The sequence below is a fragment of the Salvia hispanica genome, chromosome 1 (assembly GCF_029641045.1).
Source record: "Salvia hispanica isolate PSC_SH4W2 chromosome 1, Shi_PSC_v1, whole genome shotgun sequence".
NCBI classification, from domain to species: domain Eukaryota; kingdom Viridiplantae; phylum Streptophyta; class Magnoliopsida; order Lamiales; family Lamiaceae; genus Salvia; species Salvia hispanica.
Window position 1 is genome coordinate 29,665,500 of NC_142692.1, and position 21,460 is coordinate 29,686,959.

Consider the following 21,460-nt stretch of genomic DNA (forward strand, 5'->3'; position numbering starts at 1 on the left):
GTGAAGTGAGTACAAAATATGTGAAAGAATAAATTAGGAGAGATGCAATGTACTATCTTTTGCTAAATAAAACAATTCACTTATATGGAACATTTAAAAAGACAAAGTGACTTAGCTTATGTTGGGATGGAGGGAGTGTATTTCTCATACTTATTATTTTTATCACTTAAGTAATTTATAATCTCTCCTATTAACTTTATCCATTAAGTACTTATTTTTTAATCTTCTTATCCATTATGCACTTAATTTTTAATCTTCTTATGTAATTTGTCACTAAGTACTTAGTGTTAAATTTTCAAAATGGCTCAGATTCTTAAAGTTGGCCATTGGTAAAATATTAGATTTCTTATATAACTGTAACAATTTATACTAAAACTTTGCCTTCATTTTGACGTGGGATGCCCTACCAAGTACACTTCATTATTAACGATTTAATTTTAAATAATTTCTCACCTTTATGCATTCGAGTATATATCTTCATCTTTGAGATTGAGATTCCATAATTTCAATCGGCAAATTAATCTTTTTTAAATGCCACTGACATAGCATCTTGGACATTAATTATTATGAACATAAAAAGAAAATAAAACTTACAAATAAATTATACTCTCTCCCCGTCTCAATAAATATGCAACATTTGCTTTTCGGCACAGGATTTTATGCAGTGATGTTTTGTGAGTTAATGAAAAGAGAGTAACGTAAAAGAGAAGAAAAAGTAGAGAGAGTATTGTTTTCATTTTATGAAACGTTTCATTTTAATTAGAACAACCTAAAAAGGAAAACGTTTTATTTCTAATGAGACAGAGGGGATAATACATACAAACACAGAAAATGTTCCTCAAAAGTCAAAATAGAAAGCAAATCAAATGTACCTTATTTTAAAATCTACTAGAAAATATTTTTAATGGAACTGATATAAATATTATCTCTTACTCCACTTAGATTACATCAAACGCCACGTTATTATTAGATTACATGCGGCACTTATCAATTATTATACGGATATTTTTAAAAATGATTATAGTGAAAGATTTACACAAATTGATCTAGCATAAATTTATTTGGATGACTTGGTTGTAATTTGATAACTTTTCTTCCAACTTGAAAAACTTAAATATACTCCATTTAGTGAAAAAGTGAAAAAAGAGAGTAAATGACAAAGCCAATTGAATTACGAAACATTTTCTTATTTGTAGGTCCGTATAAATATTTTATTTAACAGACTTGGCCTCTGAAAATCTCATTTGCATTAGGAAAATCCCCCCTTTCTCTATCCTCCGCCATGGCGTTTCCCTACATGGAGGCGGTCGTCGGTAGGTTTCACTCTCACTATTGCGTCATATTTATACGATTATCGACTTACACATGTATATCACTGATCGTTCTCATTTGATTTGACTTGATTCCCCTTTTGGCGGTTACTGCCCCTTTTGTCTGTATTGTGAGGTTTGTTAGGGTTTAAAGATTAATTCCTTATCGGAACAGTTATTTCCCCCCATTTTCTGTTTGATGTGTGCGTTTTTTATTGATGTGGAGTAAGTCTTAGGGTTTTTACTTATTATAGTGCTATTGATTATTGCTACTTTCAGATTTTGAGCTTCATGTCATGGTTCTTGAACTAAGGTGGATTTTTTAAAACTCTCTCTCTTGCTCCCTCTCTGTTTAGAATGCTAATGAAATGCGTTCGTGTGATTTTGTGGTTATTTATGTTTTGAATTAGTTTTGCTTGAAGAGGATGACATTACCATCCCCTTTTTGGGGACACTAGCTACGGGTTTTGCCACTCTATATTTTTCGTCAGTCCTTATTTGGCTTCTATTTGATCCAGGTTTTATGATACTGGTGTACATTTTCGAGACTTATCTTGATTTGAGGCAGCATGCTGCTCTTAAGTTGCCAAATTTGCCAAAGCCATTGGTAGGAGTAATCAGCCAAGAAAAGTTTGAAAAGTCGCGTGCTTATAGTCTTGACAAAAGGTATTGACCATTGGACAGTCATTTAAAAACTCATATTAACAACATGCATATGTTCTTTTAACTAACCAGTTGTATCTTGGGTGTCTTGGTTATAAATGGTTATTTTCAGCAATTTCCATTTTGTGCACGAATTTGTAACTATACTCATGGACTCCGCAATTTTGTACTTCGGCGTATTGCCCTGGTTTTGGAAGGTGAGTCATTTTATAGTGTGCCATCTTTATTTGTTTGGTGGTTGTTGACTTTCTGTTCTCTTACTTTGTTTTTTTGTCTTACTGTTTTTTTGTTTTCTTGTTAACCACAGAGGTGTGGAGAGGTTCTGGTGTATGCTGGCTTTAATGCTGAAAATGAGATAATACACACTCTTGCATTTTTAGCTGGTGTTATGTTTTGGTCACAGGTGTGTTTATGAGTTCCATTTATTTTTTTCGCACAGACTAACAAATGGTTACATGGTGGATTTGTGGACTGTTTTAAGATCGCCATAATCTACCAAAATATTACATGTCTTGGCTCTTTATTGCTGTAAATAGTTACAAAATGATGGTTTATTTTTGTAACAATTTGGTACCTAACTAACTAACTAAGTATCTCTTCTGCAGATAACCGATTTACCATTTTCTTTGTACTCAACTTTTGTCATTGAGGCCCGCCATGGTTTCAACAAGGTGTGTAGTTTACTTTGATAGTTCGGTCATAATCCATACTCCAATTAAATATCAACTTGATTTCTACAGTTTCCTTTAATTTAGTTGTGCTTAGTTACCAATACATTTGTTGTGATTAATTTATTTTTTTATTTTACAGCAAACACTTCTGTTATTCTTTAGGGACATGATCAAAGGGATTATATTAGCTATAGTGATCGGTCCTCCAATTGTAGCTGCTATCATCACTATAGTGCAGGTACTTCCGTCTTCTGTACATGATTATATTTAAGAGATTGTATAGATTCTAAGCCACAAGCAATAGTCAGTTATGGCAGCACAGTAATGCTTTACATGTTGATATCCTTTCTACGTCTCTCTCTCTCTCTCTGCATTTTTCATGTTAAGAATTTGTATGTGGTGAATTGTATAACATTCTCAAGTGATTGATTGCAGAAAGGAGGTCCTTACTTGGCCATATACCTCTGGGGCTTCATGCTAATTGTGTCCCTTATAATGATGACTGTTTATCCTGTTCTGATTGCCCCTCTTTTCAACAAGTTCACTCCTGTAAGTAATGCAAATGCTGTTTAATGTAATAGCAATATCTCATTTTCTTTTGATTACGCAAAATAACATAAGTGGCTAATCAATGTTGTCTAAAACATGAGCAGCTTCCGGAGGGAGAACTCAGAACCAAGATTGAGAATCTTGCTTCATCTCTCAAATTCCCCTTAAAAAAGTTGTTCGTTGTTGATGGGTCAACAAGGTCAAGTCACAGCAATGTGAGTAATGCTTTGGTTTTTTATTTTTGTAACCTTCTGCTCCCTTCGTCCATTAAAATAGTTTTGCTTTTCCATTTTGGTCCATCCACCAAAATTAGTCCACTTCTATTTATGGTAAGTTTCTCCCTCTAATGAGCTGAGTCCCATTTTCCACTGATAATACTTCAAAGTCTTCAACCACTTTTCTTTTTATCTTTCTTACTTTACCAATTTTGCACTGAAACCCATGCCTTCCACTACCAAGACTATATTTTGTGGACGGAGGGAGTATTATTTTGATTATTTGTTTCTTATAGGGCTATAGGAATAGGAACTGTTTATGTTTTGAAGTACTATATTTCATCAAACTTTGAATATAATTACTTGCTTAAGCATATGAATGATATCTTGAATAGTTTTCGTATACAGTGTCGTGATGTTGTATGATTTGATTATATTTTCTATGGAAAAACTCAATGATGTTTAGGCTTATGTGTCTCTAAAGGGAGAGAATGAAAGGAAAGGTCATGGATAATTGGATATCAAACTGTATTATATTATACATATTAAATTGTTAACTGAATATTTGTGATACCCAGGTTTCATTATTTGATAGCTATTTAGAGGATATTATATTATAATAAGATATAAGTTTGATAAATCATAAATGCATGGGTTTGGGTAAGAAATGAGTTAATGAAAAAGAAAAGCAAACAAAAAAGATTTCACAAGTGCCAGCCCAAGATAAAACCGGATCTGCGTTTCTGGCTGCCTAAGTATTGAATAACAATCCATTCACTTTGAACGACTATATTGATAAACAAAAAATCAATTACCTAGAACTCTCGAACAACCCTCACATATTGGCCCATCTATGTAACCCTATATAACTTTATCAATTATGAAAATACGATATAAACTGCGGAATAGAAGATGTAGAGATGACCATGTCCTGTAGGGACCCAATCTGTAAAAACTGAAGAATTTCTAATTTGCAAGGGGACCTGGGCATTGCAATAACTTAATTTCAAGTTTGCAATGTTTTTTTACGAACTTCATCTGTCCCATGTTTGTCATAGTGATTTGGGGTTGCATTTGTTCTCACACTCTTGGCTCTACCACTCCTTTTTTGCTCATGAAGACTCACTTGTAAACATTTTTCTGCAGGCTTACATGTATGGGTTTTTTAAGAACAAAAGAATTGTCCTGTATGACACTTTAATACAACAGGTAAGGAGTATGCAACTATTGTTTTTATTTGTGTTAGTTCAATGCATGCCAAATTCCCGTTTCGTGGCTGTAGTATATAGCTGCCAACTAAACACAGAGAACCTGGGACTCAGAGTTAACATATGGAATGTTTCTGAACACCCACTTTTCATATTCTATGTAGTGTAAGAATGAGGAAGAAGTTGTTGCTGTAATTGCTCATGAACTTGGTCACTGGAAGCTAAATCATACGATGTACTCCTTCATTGCAGTTCAGGTATGTCGGGTGTTCTAGATGGAATTGCGGTTAAAGTATTTTGTGTGGCCATTTATTTGGAAAATTGCCATAGATGATGAGATTTTTTTGTTAACCTTTTTGAGTTGTTAATATTTTGATTTAAGTCATTTTTACTGATCTGATAATTTAGTGCATATATGTTTCTCATGCTTAATGGTGAATGGCAATGCAGATCCTGACATTGTTGCAGTTTGGGGGTTACACTCTTGTTCGGAACTCAAAAGACCTCTTCCAAAGTTTTGGGTTTGATACACAGCCTGTTCTTATTGGCCTTATCATATTTCAGGTATGAGCTGAATCCTTTAGGGTTGCACGTGCACTGGTTGCTTTTGTGTAATTTGGCTAGCACATGAACTTCATGTTGTTAATTGAGCTATGTGCTTTATCCGCATTACAGTGTCATTTTTAAGCATATTTACATGGCAATGCACATGTAAATAATGAACCAAAACTAGCATGTGTTTTCCCTTTACATTGTATTTTGTGTTGTTTATTGATGCTGAATTGTATACGTGGCAGCACACTCTCTTACAATTTAAATTTGATTATTGTGTCTGGTTTTGGGTCACTGCAGCATACTGTGATACCTCTCCAACATGTTGTGAGCCTTTTACTCAATCTTGTGAGCCGTGCTTTTGAGTTCCAGGTAATCTTCTTGTGTTTTGTCCTAAATTGATTGTCCGTATAAATATATAGCAACTGAGACTAATGTGTTGTATTACTCCGAAGGCTGATGCTTTTGCCAAGAAGCTTGGTTATGCTGTTCCTCTACGAGCTGGTCTTATCAAACTGCAGGTAATTTGTTTTTTGGTTTCCGTTGCATCGCACTTACAACTAAGTCTTGACAAAAAAATTATAGAGAGGTGTGTATACTGAAGTCGGAAGTATTTATGATGGTACTACCATTGCCCTTGTTTGTTTTGAAGCAGAATCCGTTGTGGTCTCTTTGATCTGTGTGCTGTCTTCTGGGATGTGTTATTCTTTTTGTCTCTCGACCATGAAGCTTACTTCTTTGTTGATGTTTTACAGGAGGAGAATCTATCATCCATGAACACTGACCCTTGGTATTCTGCTTACCACTATTCGCATCCACCCTTGGTCGAAAGATTAGCTGCAATCGATGAACCTGATAAGAAGACTGATTAAACCCAGTAAATGAGGTGTTGCATATAAATTAAACCTTGTTAAGTTGTTGCTCCAGTTATGAAAATGTCTGTAATCTTGTTTTTGTGAATTCTGACAGACATTCGCTTACGTGTAACGAGGTTGAAACTAGTACGAGGAAATAGCATTACGAAAAATTACGAAACTGAGATTTTAGTCAAGATTTCCTTGTGGCTGCGTGGAGCATTATGAATTAAGTTTTTTGCCATATCATGCCACACAACATGAAAAATTCGGCTCTTTACATTCATTTTTTTAGGTAGCTATGTCGAGCCAGATGAAAAAAAAAGGATGTTACTACTTACTACTAAACCTTGATTTGCCTCATCTAATTTCATAGTTCTACAGTAATACTTCCGTCCGCCCTTGCTAGTGAAATTGTCTTATTTTGTAAGAAAATGCTTCTCCAACATGAAATTCATCCGCATCATCTTTTTTTGAAAGTCTTGTTCAGTGAGTTCTATTTTATCTTATGGTCTATTTTTATTGTGTAAATAACTATCAAGATTATTATGCAAAATTGATTTTATCGAACAATTCTTGAAACTTTCCATATCTAGAATTAGTCTAATTTTGACGGACAGTCTAAAATGGTAAAATTAGTGTATTTTTATGGAGGGAGGTAGTATTTGTTTAATTGGTGTGGGGGAAGTTATCCCATAGCATTTTCGATAGTAGAAAAAAAATCATGAAACTTCTATTTTGGGTATTTGTTCACAATCGGATTTTAGTAAATTCAGAGATTTAATGGTAAAGACAAAGTCATAATAGACATGCGTTATCTTCACTAGATTTTCAGACGCTAAATATGCTATACCATTCCTTAGCAATATAAATATAGTCATAAACATATAGTTCCTCTTTTGTTATAATAAGAGCAAGCAAATTAACTAATTAAACAAATAACCACAATATATATAGTTCCTCTGTTGTTTTAACGAAAAACTTCGAATGCTTGGAATGCTCTTATATGCATATAAACTTAATACTTTTTGTTTAATTAATTAACTTTATGTGCGAGATTTGAACTCAAGACCTCTCGTTGTTGCGTATTTGACATGGAGCATGTAGCATGCGCATGGCACCGTGTGGAAGCCACAAGATGGTTAGAGGTAATAATACTAAGCCACGAACCATGATAATATAATCTTGCCTACTGTATCTTGATTTTGACCAATATGTATATGCATAGACATAAATACATAAAAAAAAAAAAAAAAAAAAAAGAAGAGGTAGTACATTACACTTAAAATGAATTTAGAATGCAATTAACAGAAGAAAGCCAAATCCATTTAATTAGAAAACAGCGTCAAACAAGACTGATTAAAATAATCCAAATATCGTCATTGGTATGCTAAGAAATTAAGGCTTAGTTTACAATTTACAAATAAGTTTAGTATAATTATGTTTGCTCAGCTGGCCGGCATTTTCCTTGTATATCTCACTGTGCAAGTATGGAAGTCAAATATTTGAATTTACTCCAATAATTTTTAGTTACTCCTCTATCAAATAAACAATTACTTATACTCCCTTTGTGACGTTTTCTATTTTCTATTATTAGCTTGCGTACAGTTTTATCTAATGTGTAAAGATTTATAATTAATCTACTCGCTGTGATTGATTTGCAAGATTTTTTAAAAATTTAAAATCGACATGTTGCATGGTATAACACATGTGGACCATGAACACAGGTAAAAACCTTGATATTTTAGGGGCAATGAGCAGTTGAGCACGCGCGACTTAAATAGGAGTAAATTTTACACCTTTATTTAGTTACATAAGCTGAATTGCAATTTTGATCATGAAATTAGTTCTTATGATGAATTTATCTCTTTAATGAATTAAGTCTCATTTTTAATAATAATACTTTAGTTATTTTTTCTTTCTAGAATAAGTACTTTTTATACTACTATTTTTACATCAAAATTTATATTGTTGGCTACCAAGACTATTTCTCTTGAACGGATGGAGTATTAGTTCATGGATCTCAAACCAATAGACATGTTTGAGTTGAGTTTTTTTTTTTAATAATAATAGTAATTATTATTATTATTTTTAATTACAAACTAAATTGTTTGGTAGGGATATCAATGAGGTTGACTCATCTGGTTTTAGATCAACCCAATTTGAGCTGCGGGCCAATGGGGTTAAAAAAATTTCTACCCTATATTAACCTTTTATTTTCTATTCTTAATTATCTGTTAATTACTCTATAATATAGTTCTATAATAAACAAATACTGTATTAAAAGTATAAATCACGTGACATCATGAAAAGTCTCTCCAATGAATAATGAGAAAAATAAACCATATATGTATGTTATTTATTTAATCAAGAATATACTTATACTCAAGCATAATCAAACAATAGTAGTATAAAATTTTAGTTATGGTACTGGATCAAAATGATTTAACATATACGAATGTGTTATAGTATATAGTATATTGAAATGGAAATGTAAACACATTTTGATAAATTTTAAATTATGTTCATTGTACTATAAAAATATTAAGCACATATGTATATTCAATATTTTGGAGGTGTAATTTAAATATTTTTTGGAGTTATTCATTTTGTCAATATCCATTAAAGTGTTTAATTAATTATCAAACAATATGAAAGAATAATTTTAAATTGTACTTAGAGCCAGCCAACTCATCAAAATTTAGAACATCTCTACTCATTTGCAAGTTAACCGTTTGTTAAGAGCATCCACAATAGTGGACTAACACCCGCTCTAGCCACTGGCTCGGGCGTGATGTTAGCCCACTATTGCGTTAGGTTAATGCAACGGACGAGTGGGCGGGCGCGGACTAACACGGCTAGCCGATCTTTTTCAATTTTTGTAGTTTTTTTTATAAAGTATCCAATTCTCATTTTATTTTTTTCTATGTGTTTTTCTTCAGTTCATTTCGTTGTTGTTGTTTTTGGTGTTTTTTTTTCTCGGGAGGACTAGGGCATTGGCTATGCTATTGTTTGGTTTACCTATTGCTAGGCTGTGGGAAGGACATGGGAAGGACATGATGATGTGGCAGGAGGAATTTTTGGGTAGATTATTACTAGCTTATGACTATTGTGGATGCTCTAAGTAATTAAGTCCAAATTATTTTAAAAGTATATATTTACAATCCTAACCTTATAGCAATGGGTTTTATACACTCTTCTAACTCATCCAGTCATCCTCATTTATGTAGTACTTATTAATTAAAAAAAAATAGAATCCATAAATATTTTCATGAAGTAAAATCATTGTTGTACATGCAATAACAATGGAAAGTGGAAACAATTACCAAACAAAAGTGTTCATTTCGAATGTTAATTGCAAATATTGCTATAAACGGACTCTAGTAAATATGAATAGAGCTAATACAATAGGGTAAATCGTGTATATAGATTTTTCCACAAGCAACAACATTCCGTTTGAATTATGAAGTTTATGTTTAATTTAGCGCCCAATTCAATTCAATCTGCAATTGTTATTAGGGTTAGGGTCGTGTGGTTTGAATTCATGTGGATGTTGGTGTCAAGCCAGTCTACCCTGAAGTTTCCTCAGATGTTAACATTTTGCTTACAAACTGACTTGTTCAAAGATGCAGCTCATCTGTTTGAATTTATTACTCACAGAAACGAATTCTTGAGGAGTTAATTATAAAGTTCTTTAAATGATCAGGAGATAAGATGGGCGACTATTATTCAATTGTGATTGGATATAGACTGCATGATCTTGAGAGGTTGCTTCTAGTCCATCATCAAGCTCTCCTATATGTGCTACTATGCATTCTATTAGTTGATTTTTTTAGTTTGACATTCCAACTTTGCAGTTGCCAACTTAGCAACTGTTGGCCATGGTACGAACCTTAACATCGAGGTAAATTTTTTTTATCGGTTTTGCTATTTTGGTTAAAAAAGTCGCTTTTGTGAAGTCTAGGTTGCATTTTTCACTCTTCAGTTCAGTAAATGTAACAGAAAGAAATATTAGTAAAATACTAGTAGATCTTAGTTTATGATGTCAACTCTTGATTGTGCCTGCCTATATAGTAATATATGCCTTGAAGATTTGGTCACTTAAAATCTAAGCTTTGGTTCTTGGACAATGATGTAGTAAATTAATTGGAAGACAATTTGGAGTATTATTATATAAGGAGAAAATGCAAGGAATTTTCTAATGATAATGAAGCTGACGAGTACAACCTATTTATTTTCTACGTCATTAACAAAATCTTGTAGGTGCTATATTGTTTATAAGTATGTGGCAGTTATTCAAGGATCATTGTCAAGTCTTCCAAAACAATGTGTTCCTTTTACATGTTTGTGGCACTTGTCTTGCTTCCCCTTTTTAGTTCACAGTCTTTTGCTGCACGTTCTATTGATTTTCATGTTGGCGTGATTCTTGATTTGAATTCAATGGCTTCACCTGTGGGGCGTATAGGAATGAGAAGCTTAAAAATGGCGCTGGATGATTTCCATTCATTTCATAGAGACTACAAAACTAGACTGGTTCTCCATCCAGTAGATTCAAAAGGAAGCTTTGTTGATGCTGCTGGTGGTGGTATGTGACAACTTTTCGCTTGCCATAATATTCTGATCATTGCATCTCTTGCAATTTGATGTATTCTTACTTGTGCATTGCAGCTCTTCATCTGCTGCGAGATGTGAAAGTTGATGCCATAATTGGTCCTCAAAAGTCTGCACAGGTCAACTTTTTGATGGATTTGGGAGATAAGGCTCATGTACCTATTATATCTTTCTCTGCAACAAGTCCCTCCCTTGCTCGTCAAACTCCTTATTTTGTTCAGACGGCTCAGAGTGATGCCAATCAAGTTCAGGCTATTGCTTCCATAATTAAAGCGTTCTCATGGACACAGGTTGTGCTCATCTATGAGGAAACGGAATATGGAAATGGCATTGTCCCTTATCTGTCTAATGCGCTCCAAGATGTCAATGCTCGTGTTCCATATAGAAGCGTGCTTCCCATATCAGCCACCGACGAACTTATAAGCAATGAACTTTACAAAATGATGACCATGCAGACACGAGTTTTTGTAGTGCACATGACTCAATTTCTCGGAACCAGAGTTTTTCTAAAAGCAAGCGAATTAGGGATGATGACTGAAGGATACGTATGGATCATGACCAGTGGGATGACGGATCATTTCAGCTCGTTCAGTTCAGATGTTGCTGAGGCTATGCAAGGGGTTCTTGGTGTAAGGCCTCTAATCCCCAAATCTAATGAACTCAATTCCTTTGTTGCGAGAATGAGGATGATTCGTCAAGATAATCCTGATATAAATCAGGGTGAGATGAGGATATTTGGTCTTTGGGCGTATGATACTCTGTGGGCTCTCGGTCTGGCAGCTGAAAGAGTTGGCAGTAGTAGGTCAAGTTCAAGTACAGCTGAGAATGAAACCAGTTCCAACTTCACTAGCCCTTTTACTTACAGAGTTTCAGAAACAGGTCCCGAGCTTCTCAAAGCATTTTTGGATACGAGGTTCAATGGACTTTCTGGAGAATTTAACCTTGTTGAAGGACAGTTGAAGAAGACATCATTCGAGATAGTTAATGTTGTCGGAAGCATAGAGAGGCCTGTAGGAACCTGGACCCCGTTGTCTACCTCAATGGCAACATTTAGGAGTATCATTTGGCCCGGAGACTCAATAAAACTGCCAAGAGGTTGGGAATTTCCGATAAAAGGTAAAGAACTAAGAATCGCCGTGCCAGAGAAACTTGGTTTCAACGATTTCTTGCAAGTGAAGACAGATAATCGAACAAATGAAACAACTGTCAGTGGATACTACAAAGAGGTGTTTGATTCTGTCATGCACGCGTTGCCCTATGCTCTACTGTACAAATTTGTCCCATATTCATTTATTAAGCCCGACGGTTCAAGATTTGGGAACTACAATGATCTTGTGTTTCAAGTTTCGTTACAGGTGAGTTCTTCATCTTCAGTGAATATGTCACTTTTGTACTTAGCAATACTTTGGCCACGGTTTTGTTTATTTAAAAAATTCTTGGTGATGACAGAAAGATTATGATGGTGCTCTTGGAGATATCACCATTACTTCTAACAGATCTGATCACGCGGATTTCACTATGCCATTTGCAGAAGGAGGTGTTTCCTGTATAGTTCCCATCAAGTACGAGGATGTGAATGATGTGTTAATATTTTTACATCCCCTTACTATACAACTGTGGATAACCACTGCTATTCTTTACATCTCGACCGCTATGGTAACATGGATTCTCGCAAAGAGGGTCGTGCAAAGCTCTAGGGAGTCGCTCAGCCAACATGTTGGCATGAGTTGCCTCTTGCCATTCTTTCCTGGTGAGTAATGATATATCACTACATTTCCTGCTTCTTACATGGCTTCATCTGATTAGTCCTTGTCATAATCATTTGCTTGCAGGAGAACGGATCGAAGTCATCTTGATTTGTCTGATTCTAGTGACGTGGGCTTTTGTAGCAAATCTGCTTAGCTCAACCTACACTGCCAGTTTATCTTCCAGGCTCACGATTGCAAATCTCCGAGGGAGTGTGACAAATGTGTAGCAACTTATCGCCAACGGAGACTATGTTGGGTATCAAGATGGTTCGTTTCTTGAGAGTTACTTGATCAAGTTGGGATTTGATCAAGCAAAACTAAAAAATTATACATCTGCTGATGGTTGTAAACAAGGTTTATCCCTGGGAAGCAAAAAAAATGGTATATCGGCCTACTGCGATGTGTTGCCCCACATCAAGCTTATACTATCTCAAGCGTGTGGCAAGTACGTTATGATCAAACCTGTGTATCGCACAGATGGATTCGCCTTTGTAAGTGCAGCTACCTTTCAACTCCATGGTAGTTGTCATTTTTCTTAATGATAATTGTTCACACTTTCATCCGTCTAGATGCACAGTGCAGACGTCTTGACAGGAGTCTTTTCCTAGTAGTATGAAACATAGCATCATTTGGTATCTGTTTGTGAATGGCAGGCCTTCCCCAAGGCTTTTCCTGCAGTGGCTGCTATCTCCCGGGCCATTATTCAACTGACGGAAAATGGCACTATTCCTAACCTTGAGCGGCACTACTTGCCCAAGCCGGAGTGTGAGATTTCCGACAGTAGTAGCCCCCCGCTTGCCAGAGTGTCGTTGCAAAGCTTCTCTGTGCTCTTCGCCATCACGGGTTTTGTTACTCTGACATGCTTAATTGTTTCACTGGCACTCCATCTACACAAGAAGACACCTCTTGATCAAAGGATTGCAGACTTGGGAACCAATGCCTGCTCAAGAATCCGCCACTATGTGAAGCGAGACCACCGTCCCTCTTCTCCTCCAGCGATAGAGATAGGACAAGTCGAAGAAATTAGGTCGTCTTCAAGTGGTGATGTCGTGGAGATAGAGGTTATACCCTCTGACCACTGATATTCAAATATCTTTGTTGCTTTATGTGTTAGTGTTACAGATATGGTTAGAAGAACAATAGAGAATGTAGTGATTTCTCCTGAATATTATATCGAGTAAATGCCAAAATTGATCCTGAACATATGATCATTTTACGTTTTTGGTCCTAAATTTGATCATTTTGGTCCTCCGTCAATATTTTCGTTAAAAACTAACGGTCAACGGGTTTAATCCCGATTTTGACCAAATTAAACTTTTAATTCTGATTTTTTTACTCCCTAATTAATTCCTAATTATTTTTACACTTCAATTTCATCTTTCTTCCTTCCTCTCATCTTTCATCTTCTTCTTCCTCTCAAATTGCCCCACGGTTCCACCTCCACTTTTCCAATTTTGAGATTTTCTGTGAAAATCAAAAGGCTATTCCAAATATTATGCCTGCCCATCCAATTTGCAAAAAATCTCACCGTCTCTGCCTCCAAAATTCCGCCGATTCCACCTTCGTCTTCCGCGCTCCCTTGACCGCCTCCTCTCCGGCGCATCACGCTGACGCGGCGCCGCCTGTTTTGATCTCCCTCCCTGAGAAGGCTCGGATCTAGGCCGGCGTCGACGGCGAACAAGTGCGAGGAAGAGGTTGGAGTGGTGCTGGCAGCGAGCGGCAGCTCCGTGACGATGGCAAGGCCCGACCTTCCCGGGCACCGGCGCTGAGTAGGCTCGAAGCCGCGACTTTTGTAGCAGATCGGATGTGCGAGGTAGAGATGGCAGACCGCGCTGAGAGAGAGAGAGGAAGAAGATAGGCGGAGGTGGAGCTGAGCTTGTCGAGCTCACCGCCGATGAATTTGACGGTGTAGGCAGTGGACGGTGATGAATGAGGAACGAGGCTGAGTTGAGAGAGGGACTAGATGAGAAATTTCAATCCCATTCTGGAATCTCTGGTAACGATTAAGAATATCAAAATTGGAAAAGTGGAGAAGAAATTGAAGCGTAAAAATAATTAGGGAATTAATTAGGGAGTAAAAAATTAGAACTTAAAATTTAATTTGGTCAAAATCGGAATTAAATCTGTTGATCGTTAATTTTTAACGGAAATATTGACGGAGGACCAAAATGATCAAATTTTCATATGTGCAGGACCAAAAAATTCAAAAGATAATGTTTAGGACCAAAAACATAAAATGACCATATGTTCACGGCCAGTTTTGACATTTACTCTATTATATATACATAGATGCGTTTATAAGTTATATACTTATATTGTTGTGATTCCTAACTTAGAAGAAGCTTCATCTTGTCTATAGCAGCAATGAATACGGAACCCACGTAGCTGAAGAAGACACTGTTAGTTCCATATCATCCAACTTTATTAAACCTATCTCATTTTTCTACTTTTTTGTCCTTAACCCCCTTATCAAAGTCTTTATTTAAGACCCCGTTCAAGAGCTAAATAAAAAAAAATGTTGTAGTTTTATTGAAACAAAAGTGGCTTTAGAATTCAAACATATTAGTAAATTTTGAGAAAAAATAAATTCATAGGGCCCAACCGGGTTAGAACCGGTGACCTATTGATCTGCAGTCAATTGCTCTACCACTGAGCTATGGACCCATTTGTGAATATGACATTTTAATTCTATGGATAAACATTTTTAGATCAAAGTAATTTTTCGATTAGTAAACAAATTAAATTCTTTTATGCAGGAGTTCATTGAGATTTATTCAATTTAAACTCAAATTACCGTTGAAGTGCAGTAGTAGTATAATTTTTTCTACAATAGATTTAATATAACAATGCCCAAAATATTGACTGAAATTACTGCGTCGACTGAGATGCAATTAGAATTCATGACGCTTTAGGATGAATCTTAAGACTTGATTGCAAATGAAAAGTTCTTATTTTCATGTATATCACAACAAAAAGTAAAAACAAAATAAAGAAATCAAGGTCAAGACGTTTTAAATAGACCCTCACAATAATATAGTGAACACGAACATAGTCAAGATATGATATTCAAAAAATTTAAATTGAAAATGTGGAGAATACTCTAAGAATGGAACAACACACGAGGCCCTGTATGGAAAGCAGTTGAGATTGAGCAAGAAAGAAGCACCGGATAGAAATATGCCTACAACTAATATCACAATTTTCCCTTAACACAGGCATATTATCAATCTCCAACCCTCTTCAAGAATGTTTCTGGAATCCACAAATTCAATCCTACTGTGTTGGGATGAACTATGATTCTCAAATGCTATTTGAGCCCAATACAATCATCATCGTAATCACCATCATCAAGAGATTAAGATGCTGAGAATTACACTGGTCTAAACCAGAATAGGTCAATGCATACATTATTCATAAACCGGTTTGCAACAAAGCGAACGACACTGGGAGCAGTACGTACACTAAAGATTACAATCATGCAATGTATAATTCAAAGACACATCAAGTTTTTATCACAAACTTAAACTTAAACCTAAACCAGCCTTCAAGTAGTCTTTGTCTTCTGTGGTGATGGGAGCAACTGTCCAACAAAAGAATGGATTTCATACCGTAAGCACAATTGTAAGAGAAAACAACATATCAAGCGGTTTTCCGTTTGTGACAAGACATGAAATTTTTAAGATTTGTTATATCACAAAAACTACGTTGAGAGAAAACGCTCAGAAACAAACATCACAATGTAACAACAAGGGAAATTGAAATCAATTTAAAGGCAGATACATACCTGGTAGCAGGAGATGAGAGAGCTGGCGAATCCAAAAGCACCAGTTACACGAGGGGTAACTTTCTTGGGTGACAGTTGAAGCAAACCAACAGCAACAACTATGTCCATGCCAGCCTTGATAAGAGCAAGTGATCTCTCATTTGATTTTTGAAGCTTAGCTTGGTATTGTTCATTCTGCACACAAAGAATATCAACTACTAGAATCCAAGCTTGAAACTGCCATATTAAATTTATTAGGTGTCTCAAAAGCAGACCTTATATTTATTAGTGTTCTTCAATTCTTTTTCTAACTTTTTCATCGATCCGGATAGCCTTCCAATTTCCCCAATCTGAAGAGAAAACATAATAAGCACATCAGGTATTGATGAACCTTAAAACTTAACAAAAGTAATATCAAGTTGAAGCGAGAAGACAATGAAAGAGCACACCTCGACAAGGGTGGTGCAAACAGAAGAACTGAGCCAGCAATACAGAGATATCCTTCCAATCAATTCAGTGCGTTCTTTGTTCTGCATAGTAAAATTTGCTACTTACATAAAATGATCTTTCGTTTCACCAAATCTGTCAACTAGGAAAGTTTTAAAGCATACCTTATAGATGCCAGTCCTACCAAGCCACACAATTTGATCCAAAAACAAGAAAGAGGACAAGAGTGCATTTTTCGACTGAAATAAACACCAAAAAAAGAGATCAGTTGTACTAATACAAGATAATATTAGGTTCAGATTTCTATACAAGAAGAACGATTACCTTTCCCAACAAAATCAGAGGAAGTGGAGTTCCTGGAGCATTTGGACTAACAAGAGCATGAAGATCATTGATGAACTGCAAAATGGATATATATTGGAAACTTTTAAGGTTATACGTAAATAGCAGTATATCTCAAAGGGAAAAAGAGTAGGAGTAGTAGTATACTCTAAATAATGAAATCCTCACAACTGACCTTGAACAGTCGAAAAACTTTTCGAGCCAAGCTAGTTGATTTGTCAACATTCTGCGCTGTTCCAGGCTCTCCATTACTCAAGAACTTTGAACCATACTGTATTGCCCTGCATATCTTGTCCCTTGCTTCAGCTTTGTTCAGATATAAAACAGCAAGGGCAAGCTCTGCTCTGGCAACATCCAGTGAACTCATGTTTTATTTCGTTGAAGCTGAAATTTTGAGATGCCACATCAATCAATGAAAATATTGGGTTTAAATTTAATTATAAGTTGCACGCTGTTTAGTGTCATATTCTACTTTTTCAATGGCATAATGAGTAACATATTAGCATGTAAAAGTTTTTTCAACAGAGAATACCAAGATGCGGAGCATGTAACACAGGACTAACTGTTCCAACCCAAATTCATGCTCACAAAATGAATGAAGCACAAGCACCATAGCAAGGAAACAATAAAGCCATAGAGCTGAAATCTAGTAATTCGGTTGACAGAAACGGGAGTATGTGATATTATATGATGCAGTTTAGTGTGATCAGAAACAAGAAAATCACATGATCAAATTCCACAGCCAACACCTCTCATGCTTGATGAGCTATTTAGTAATGAATAGTGCTCACATAAAGAAAACCCCCAATTCCCAACACATAATTCATCAACCTCATAACTAAGTATACTATTGCCCCAAATTTCAACAGACAATTAGATAGAATTAAGCTGATAGCTTAACCAGCAGAAATTCAAACACTGACTACTCTATTTTTGCTGTTTTTAGTTGGCAAACACTGACCACTCTTAGAAAGAGGAAATTACACACACGCAGCACTTGGCTTCAAATAACACGAATCTAAATTTCATTTCCTTAGAAAAACATACAAATCAATCCCTGGACAATCGAATAATAGCATAAAAGTCCAATAATCTACGCAAAATCACAGTATCAGATTTTTACGCTACACAATTTGCCAGATGGAATTGTGCTCAAACCTGTTCTCTTGAAATCCACAACAGAAATTTCTAGCTCCGTCTCTCTCTAAACTCTCACTCTCTCTCTGCACCCTTTAAAATGAGGATTATTTGCTAAGATGATTCAGATAATAGGCCGGCGGCGGAGATGAAGGCGTGTTTGGTCCTCTTCTTTTCTATTTTCATTTTATTTAAGTAATGTGAAGAAAACAAGAAAATTTACAAAGTGCAAATTTTTTATGGCTTTCATTTTGTGGATAGACATCCAACGTCATTAGGATATCTATCGATTAATCCAACGGTCCACATAGCTTGCAATTTGCGTGTGAGATTATATTGTTTTTGTCTGCTACCAATTTTATTTTTATTTCTTTGGGAAAAATCAACCAAGATATTTCCATTATCCCATTTCGAAATATTAATAAATTTAACGTCATAACTGAAAAGTGAGGATATCCAATCTTACCCCATACAAGAACGTTGTGGGGACATGGAGTAAGTAGTAATTTTCGACACAATATTAATTCACTTTTGAGATTATAGGAATTAGTATTTTAGTCGAGGAACTAATTTATTCATATAACTAATTAAATATAAAATCCAATATTTAATGAACCTAAGTACCTAACACATACATATCATATGCTTAATAAATACTCCATTTATATGTTCTCACAATAATGCTTTGGACAAACAAATTTGACCAAGTACTCATCCTCCAAATTGAAAAAAGGAAACTTTTACAATTTGGGCTTGGAGGCCCTAACTACATGATTGGGCTTACCACCTGGATCTATATAGTTTATGATCCATTTCCCAAGGATTACCTATTTATGATATTTAATCTAACTATTTTTGTGATGCTATTTTTAATTTATCAACACAAGACAAAAGATAATAGATGATCCAACCAACAAAAATTGAATCTAAACAAGAAAGAATGGAAGATTAGGAATGGAAAGCATGTGTATAATGATGAGATAAAAGAGCTACAACCATAGGACCTTAACCAAAAAGATGGAGACAACTCTAGGCAACTTTCAATAGCTCTATCACCCCTTGGCTCCACTACTCAATGGATACACCCCATTGATGCATACCTCTACTTGAATCAATCTATGGAATTGAAACAAACAACCTTCAAGGAAGGAATTGGATACATTCCTCAAAGAGGAAAAACTCACTAGGGAGATAACTTCAATCACAATCTTATCTCAATCTAGAATGAAAAATGACACCAAAAGGTATTTATACTAAGGGCCCAAAATGTGGAAAAAGGCCCTTAAAAACTAAGTCTCAGGTGATTCACCCGGTCGGGTGAATTGCAGGGTGCAAAACACCCGCTCGAGTATTCTCTCTGGACTCCCTCGCCAGTTCTGCGCGACTTCTGTAAAACCATCATAACTCCCTCATTCGGACTCCGATTGAGATGTGCAAGATACTCACGCGAAGCTGTTTCCAAGACGAAGACGATGGTGGTAGTTTCATAGCTTTTGGATATCATCTCGATAGGACGGTTTCTGGTTGAATCCAACTGTAGTTGAAATCCTTGACGCACGGCTTCCATGATCGTATCATCCTCCCCTTCTTGGAAAGGATTTGTCCTCAAATCCAAGCCTTCTCTATTCCTCGCATCCTCGGGAGACCCTCTAGCTTTATTGAATCCTTGGCACGTCTTCACTCTCTTCCTTAGACCCCAATCAATCCATGGCTCACGTCAAGGTGAAAACACTTGATGTCTAGCAATCGTGGTCATATCATTCTCCCCTTCTTGGCAAGGATTTGCCCTCAAATCTGGATTCCGCACACCTATGAAATGGAAAAAGAGTAAATCAAATATCAAAGTATGATGAAAAGGATTAAGACCACTAACGGCTCTAAGAGACAATACTACACCAAAGACGTTGTATGGACCTCTAAATTCATGTTCCCTCAAGCTCAAGGCCAAATCACAATAAATATGAGAACACAAATTAATGAATCATTTCATGTCCAAATCTCACCCATAAGGAATCAAGACAAACTCATCAAGATACCCTTCATACCAAAACTCAAACAATCTCACAATATAGGTACAAGATGTGGGTGCAAATAAACATAGGCATTCCTTCACAATGTAGTCCCAAACAAAGCCATTAGATATAAAGTTCTTCACAAATAGACCATAAAATATCCCAACTCCATTGAATGGTTTGATGGACATGCAATAAAAGCAATCAACATGCCAAAACACACATGCCCCAAGCACCTTGTTTCTATTTGGTTTGACCATCCTCGTACAAATGATTTCCAAATTCTTGAACATCTTGACAAAAGATTTGGCATTCCCAACAAGACTAGGCATATACAAGAAAGGGTCCTCATATGGTACAAAATGGAAAGTTATAAAGAGAGGTCTAAGCATAAAAATTTTATTCTCACGCTCATGCAATGAACAATCATTTTCAATCATTAACACACCACTCTTGCTCAAATAAGTTCTCTTCCACAAATTGACAAACTCTTGGTCAAAATATAGAGGTGGTTCATCACAACATACATCAAGTTTGCAAGAAGGATTACCATTCAACAAACAAAGTTCATCACAATGGATTTCACTCACTTGCTTCAACAATTTCAAAAAGTGGTCAAAAGCATATGCACAATGTATCCATAAATTATGCTCCACATGGATCATAATAAGCACAACATCATGCATATGTAACTTGTGTAAAGTCATAGTACGCATCATAAGATTTTTATCAAAATATGCCTTACACAATTCCTCCAACAATATAAAAACAAGACCACAATTATGGGAACAATGCAATTTTATGCTCATATTCACAACATCATCCTCAAGAGACATATAGGTGGAAAAATCCTTCAAAAAACGGCCATAGAACACTCCAATCTCATTGAAGGGTTTAACCACCTTGAAATGAAAACATAGCAAACACCAAGTTCTAAAGTCACTATCCATGTCACTCCTCTTGGTCCTACTATTCTCAGCCGCACACTCATGAAGCTCAAAATTACCAACAAATGAAAGCTTAGGCATCTTAGCATAAAAGAAAGTCACTCCAACATTCAAGGTAGAATCCATAAGAGAAATGCCATGTCTCTCAATGCTTGGGCTTATCAAGAAAGGATCAATATATGGTGCAAAGGTAGATTTAACATTCAAAGATTCAAGCTCATGAGACCACTCTTTACACAAGTCATCAATAACAAATCTATCAACACAAAGAGACTTCTCTAGTGTAATCATATGCAAGGGAGCATCACAAGGAGACAAGGATAGTGCACTTGAACCTTGGGCAAGGAGTTCATCCACTTGCCCTTGTTCCTCTTGGTCCTTCTCCGGGGGCATAGTTTCCAAGCCATGTGCAATTTGATACTTCACTTCCA

At 35.8% G+C, this 21,460-nt stretch overlaps 2 protein-coding genes, 1 non-coding gene and 1 pseudogene across 4 annotated transcripts; 2 read left to right on the forward strand and 2 right to left on the reverse strand.

The window, feature by feature from the left end:
- The first annotated feature begins 1,170 nt into the window (after positions 1–1,170).
- ATSTE24 (Peptidase family M48 family protein) lies at positions 1,171–6,219 on the forward strand. Its single transcript, XM_048125496.2, has 14 exons — positions 1,171–1,313; positions 1,829–1,976; positions 2,086–2,170; positions 2,281–2,376; positions 2,579–2,644; positions 2,784–2,882; positions 3,080–3,193; positions 3,298–3,408; positions 4,555–4,617; positions 4,781–4,873; positions 5,067–5,180; positions 5,469–5,540; positions 5,624–5,689; positions 5,924–6,219. The coding sequence occupies exons 1-14, from the start codon at positions 1,283–1,285 to the stop codon at positions 6,038–6,040; spliced, it is 1,275 nt and encodes a 424-aa protein (XP_047981453.1). The 5' UTR covers positions 1,171–1,282; the 3' UTR covers positions 6,041–6,219.
- A 3,150-nt stretch (positions 6,220–9,369) lies between these two features.
- Positions 9,370–14,828, forward strand: LOC125224123 (glutamate receptor 2.9-like; annotated as a pseudogene). The gene is made up of 6 exons (XR_016128882.1): positions 9,370–9,926; positions 10,488–10,607; positions 10,691–11,988; positions 12,083–12,383; positions 12,466–12,872; positions 13,035–14,828. The product of XR_016128882.1 is annotated as a glutamate receptor 2.9-like (transcript).
- A 145-nt stretch (positions 14,829–14,973) lies between these two features.
- Positions 14,974–15,045, reverse strand: TRNAC-GCA (transfer RNA cysteine (anticodon GCA)). Its single transcript has one exon. It is a non-coding gene; the product is annotated as a tRNA-Cys (tRNA).
- A 717-nt stretch (positions 15,046–15,762) lies between these two features.
- Positions 15,763–18,260, reverse strand: LOC125222664 (peroxisomal membrane protein 11C-like). The gene is made up of 8 exons (XM_048125397.2): positions 18,092–18,260; positions 17,109–17,317; positions 16,916–16,990; positions 16,756–16,830; positions 16,594–16,674; positions 16,420–16,494; positions 16,166–16,339; positions 15,763–15,961 (listed from the first exon to the last, which is right to left on the reverse strand). The coding sequence occupies exons 2-8, from the start codon at positions 17,298–17,300 to the stop codon at positions 15,926–15,928; spliced, it is 708 nt and encodes a 235-aa protein (XP_047981354.1). The 5' UTR covers positions 17,301–17,317; positions 18,092–18,260; the 3' UTR covers positions 15,763–15,925.
- Positions 18,261–21,460: the final 3,200 nt, after the last annotated feature.

Excerpts from the sequence above, each read along its gene's own strand:
- ATSTE24 (XM_048125496.2), top strand. The coding sequence starts at position 1,283 with ATGGCGTTTCCCTACATGGAGGCGGTCGTCG. Across the intron at positions 2,171-2,280 it reads TATTGCCCTGGTTTTGGAAG|AGGTGTGGAGAGGTTCTGGT; the intron begins GTGAGTCATTTT and ends TGTTAACCACAG. Across the intron at positions 2,377-2,578 it reads GTGTTATGTTTTGGTCACAG|ATAACCGATTTACCATTTTC; the intron begins GTGTGTTTATGA and ends TCTCTTCTGCAG.
- LOC125222664 (XM_048125397.2), bottom strand. The coding sequence starts at position 17,300 with ATGAGTTCACTGGATGTTGCCAGAGCAGAGCTTGCCCTTGCTGTTTTA. Across the intron at positions 16,991-17,108 it reads AAGTTTTTCGACTGTTCAAG|TTCATCAATGATCTTCATGC; the intron begins GTCAGTTGTGAG and ends TCCATTTTGCAG. Across the intron at positions 15,962-16,165 it reads CTCTCATCTCCTGCTACCAG|TTGCTCCCATCACCACAGAA; the intron begins GTATGTATCTGC and ends TTTGTTGGACAG.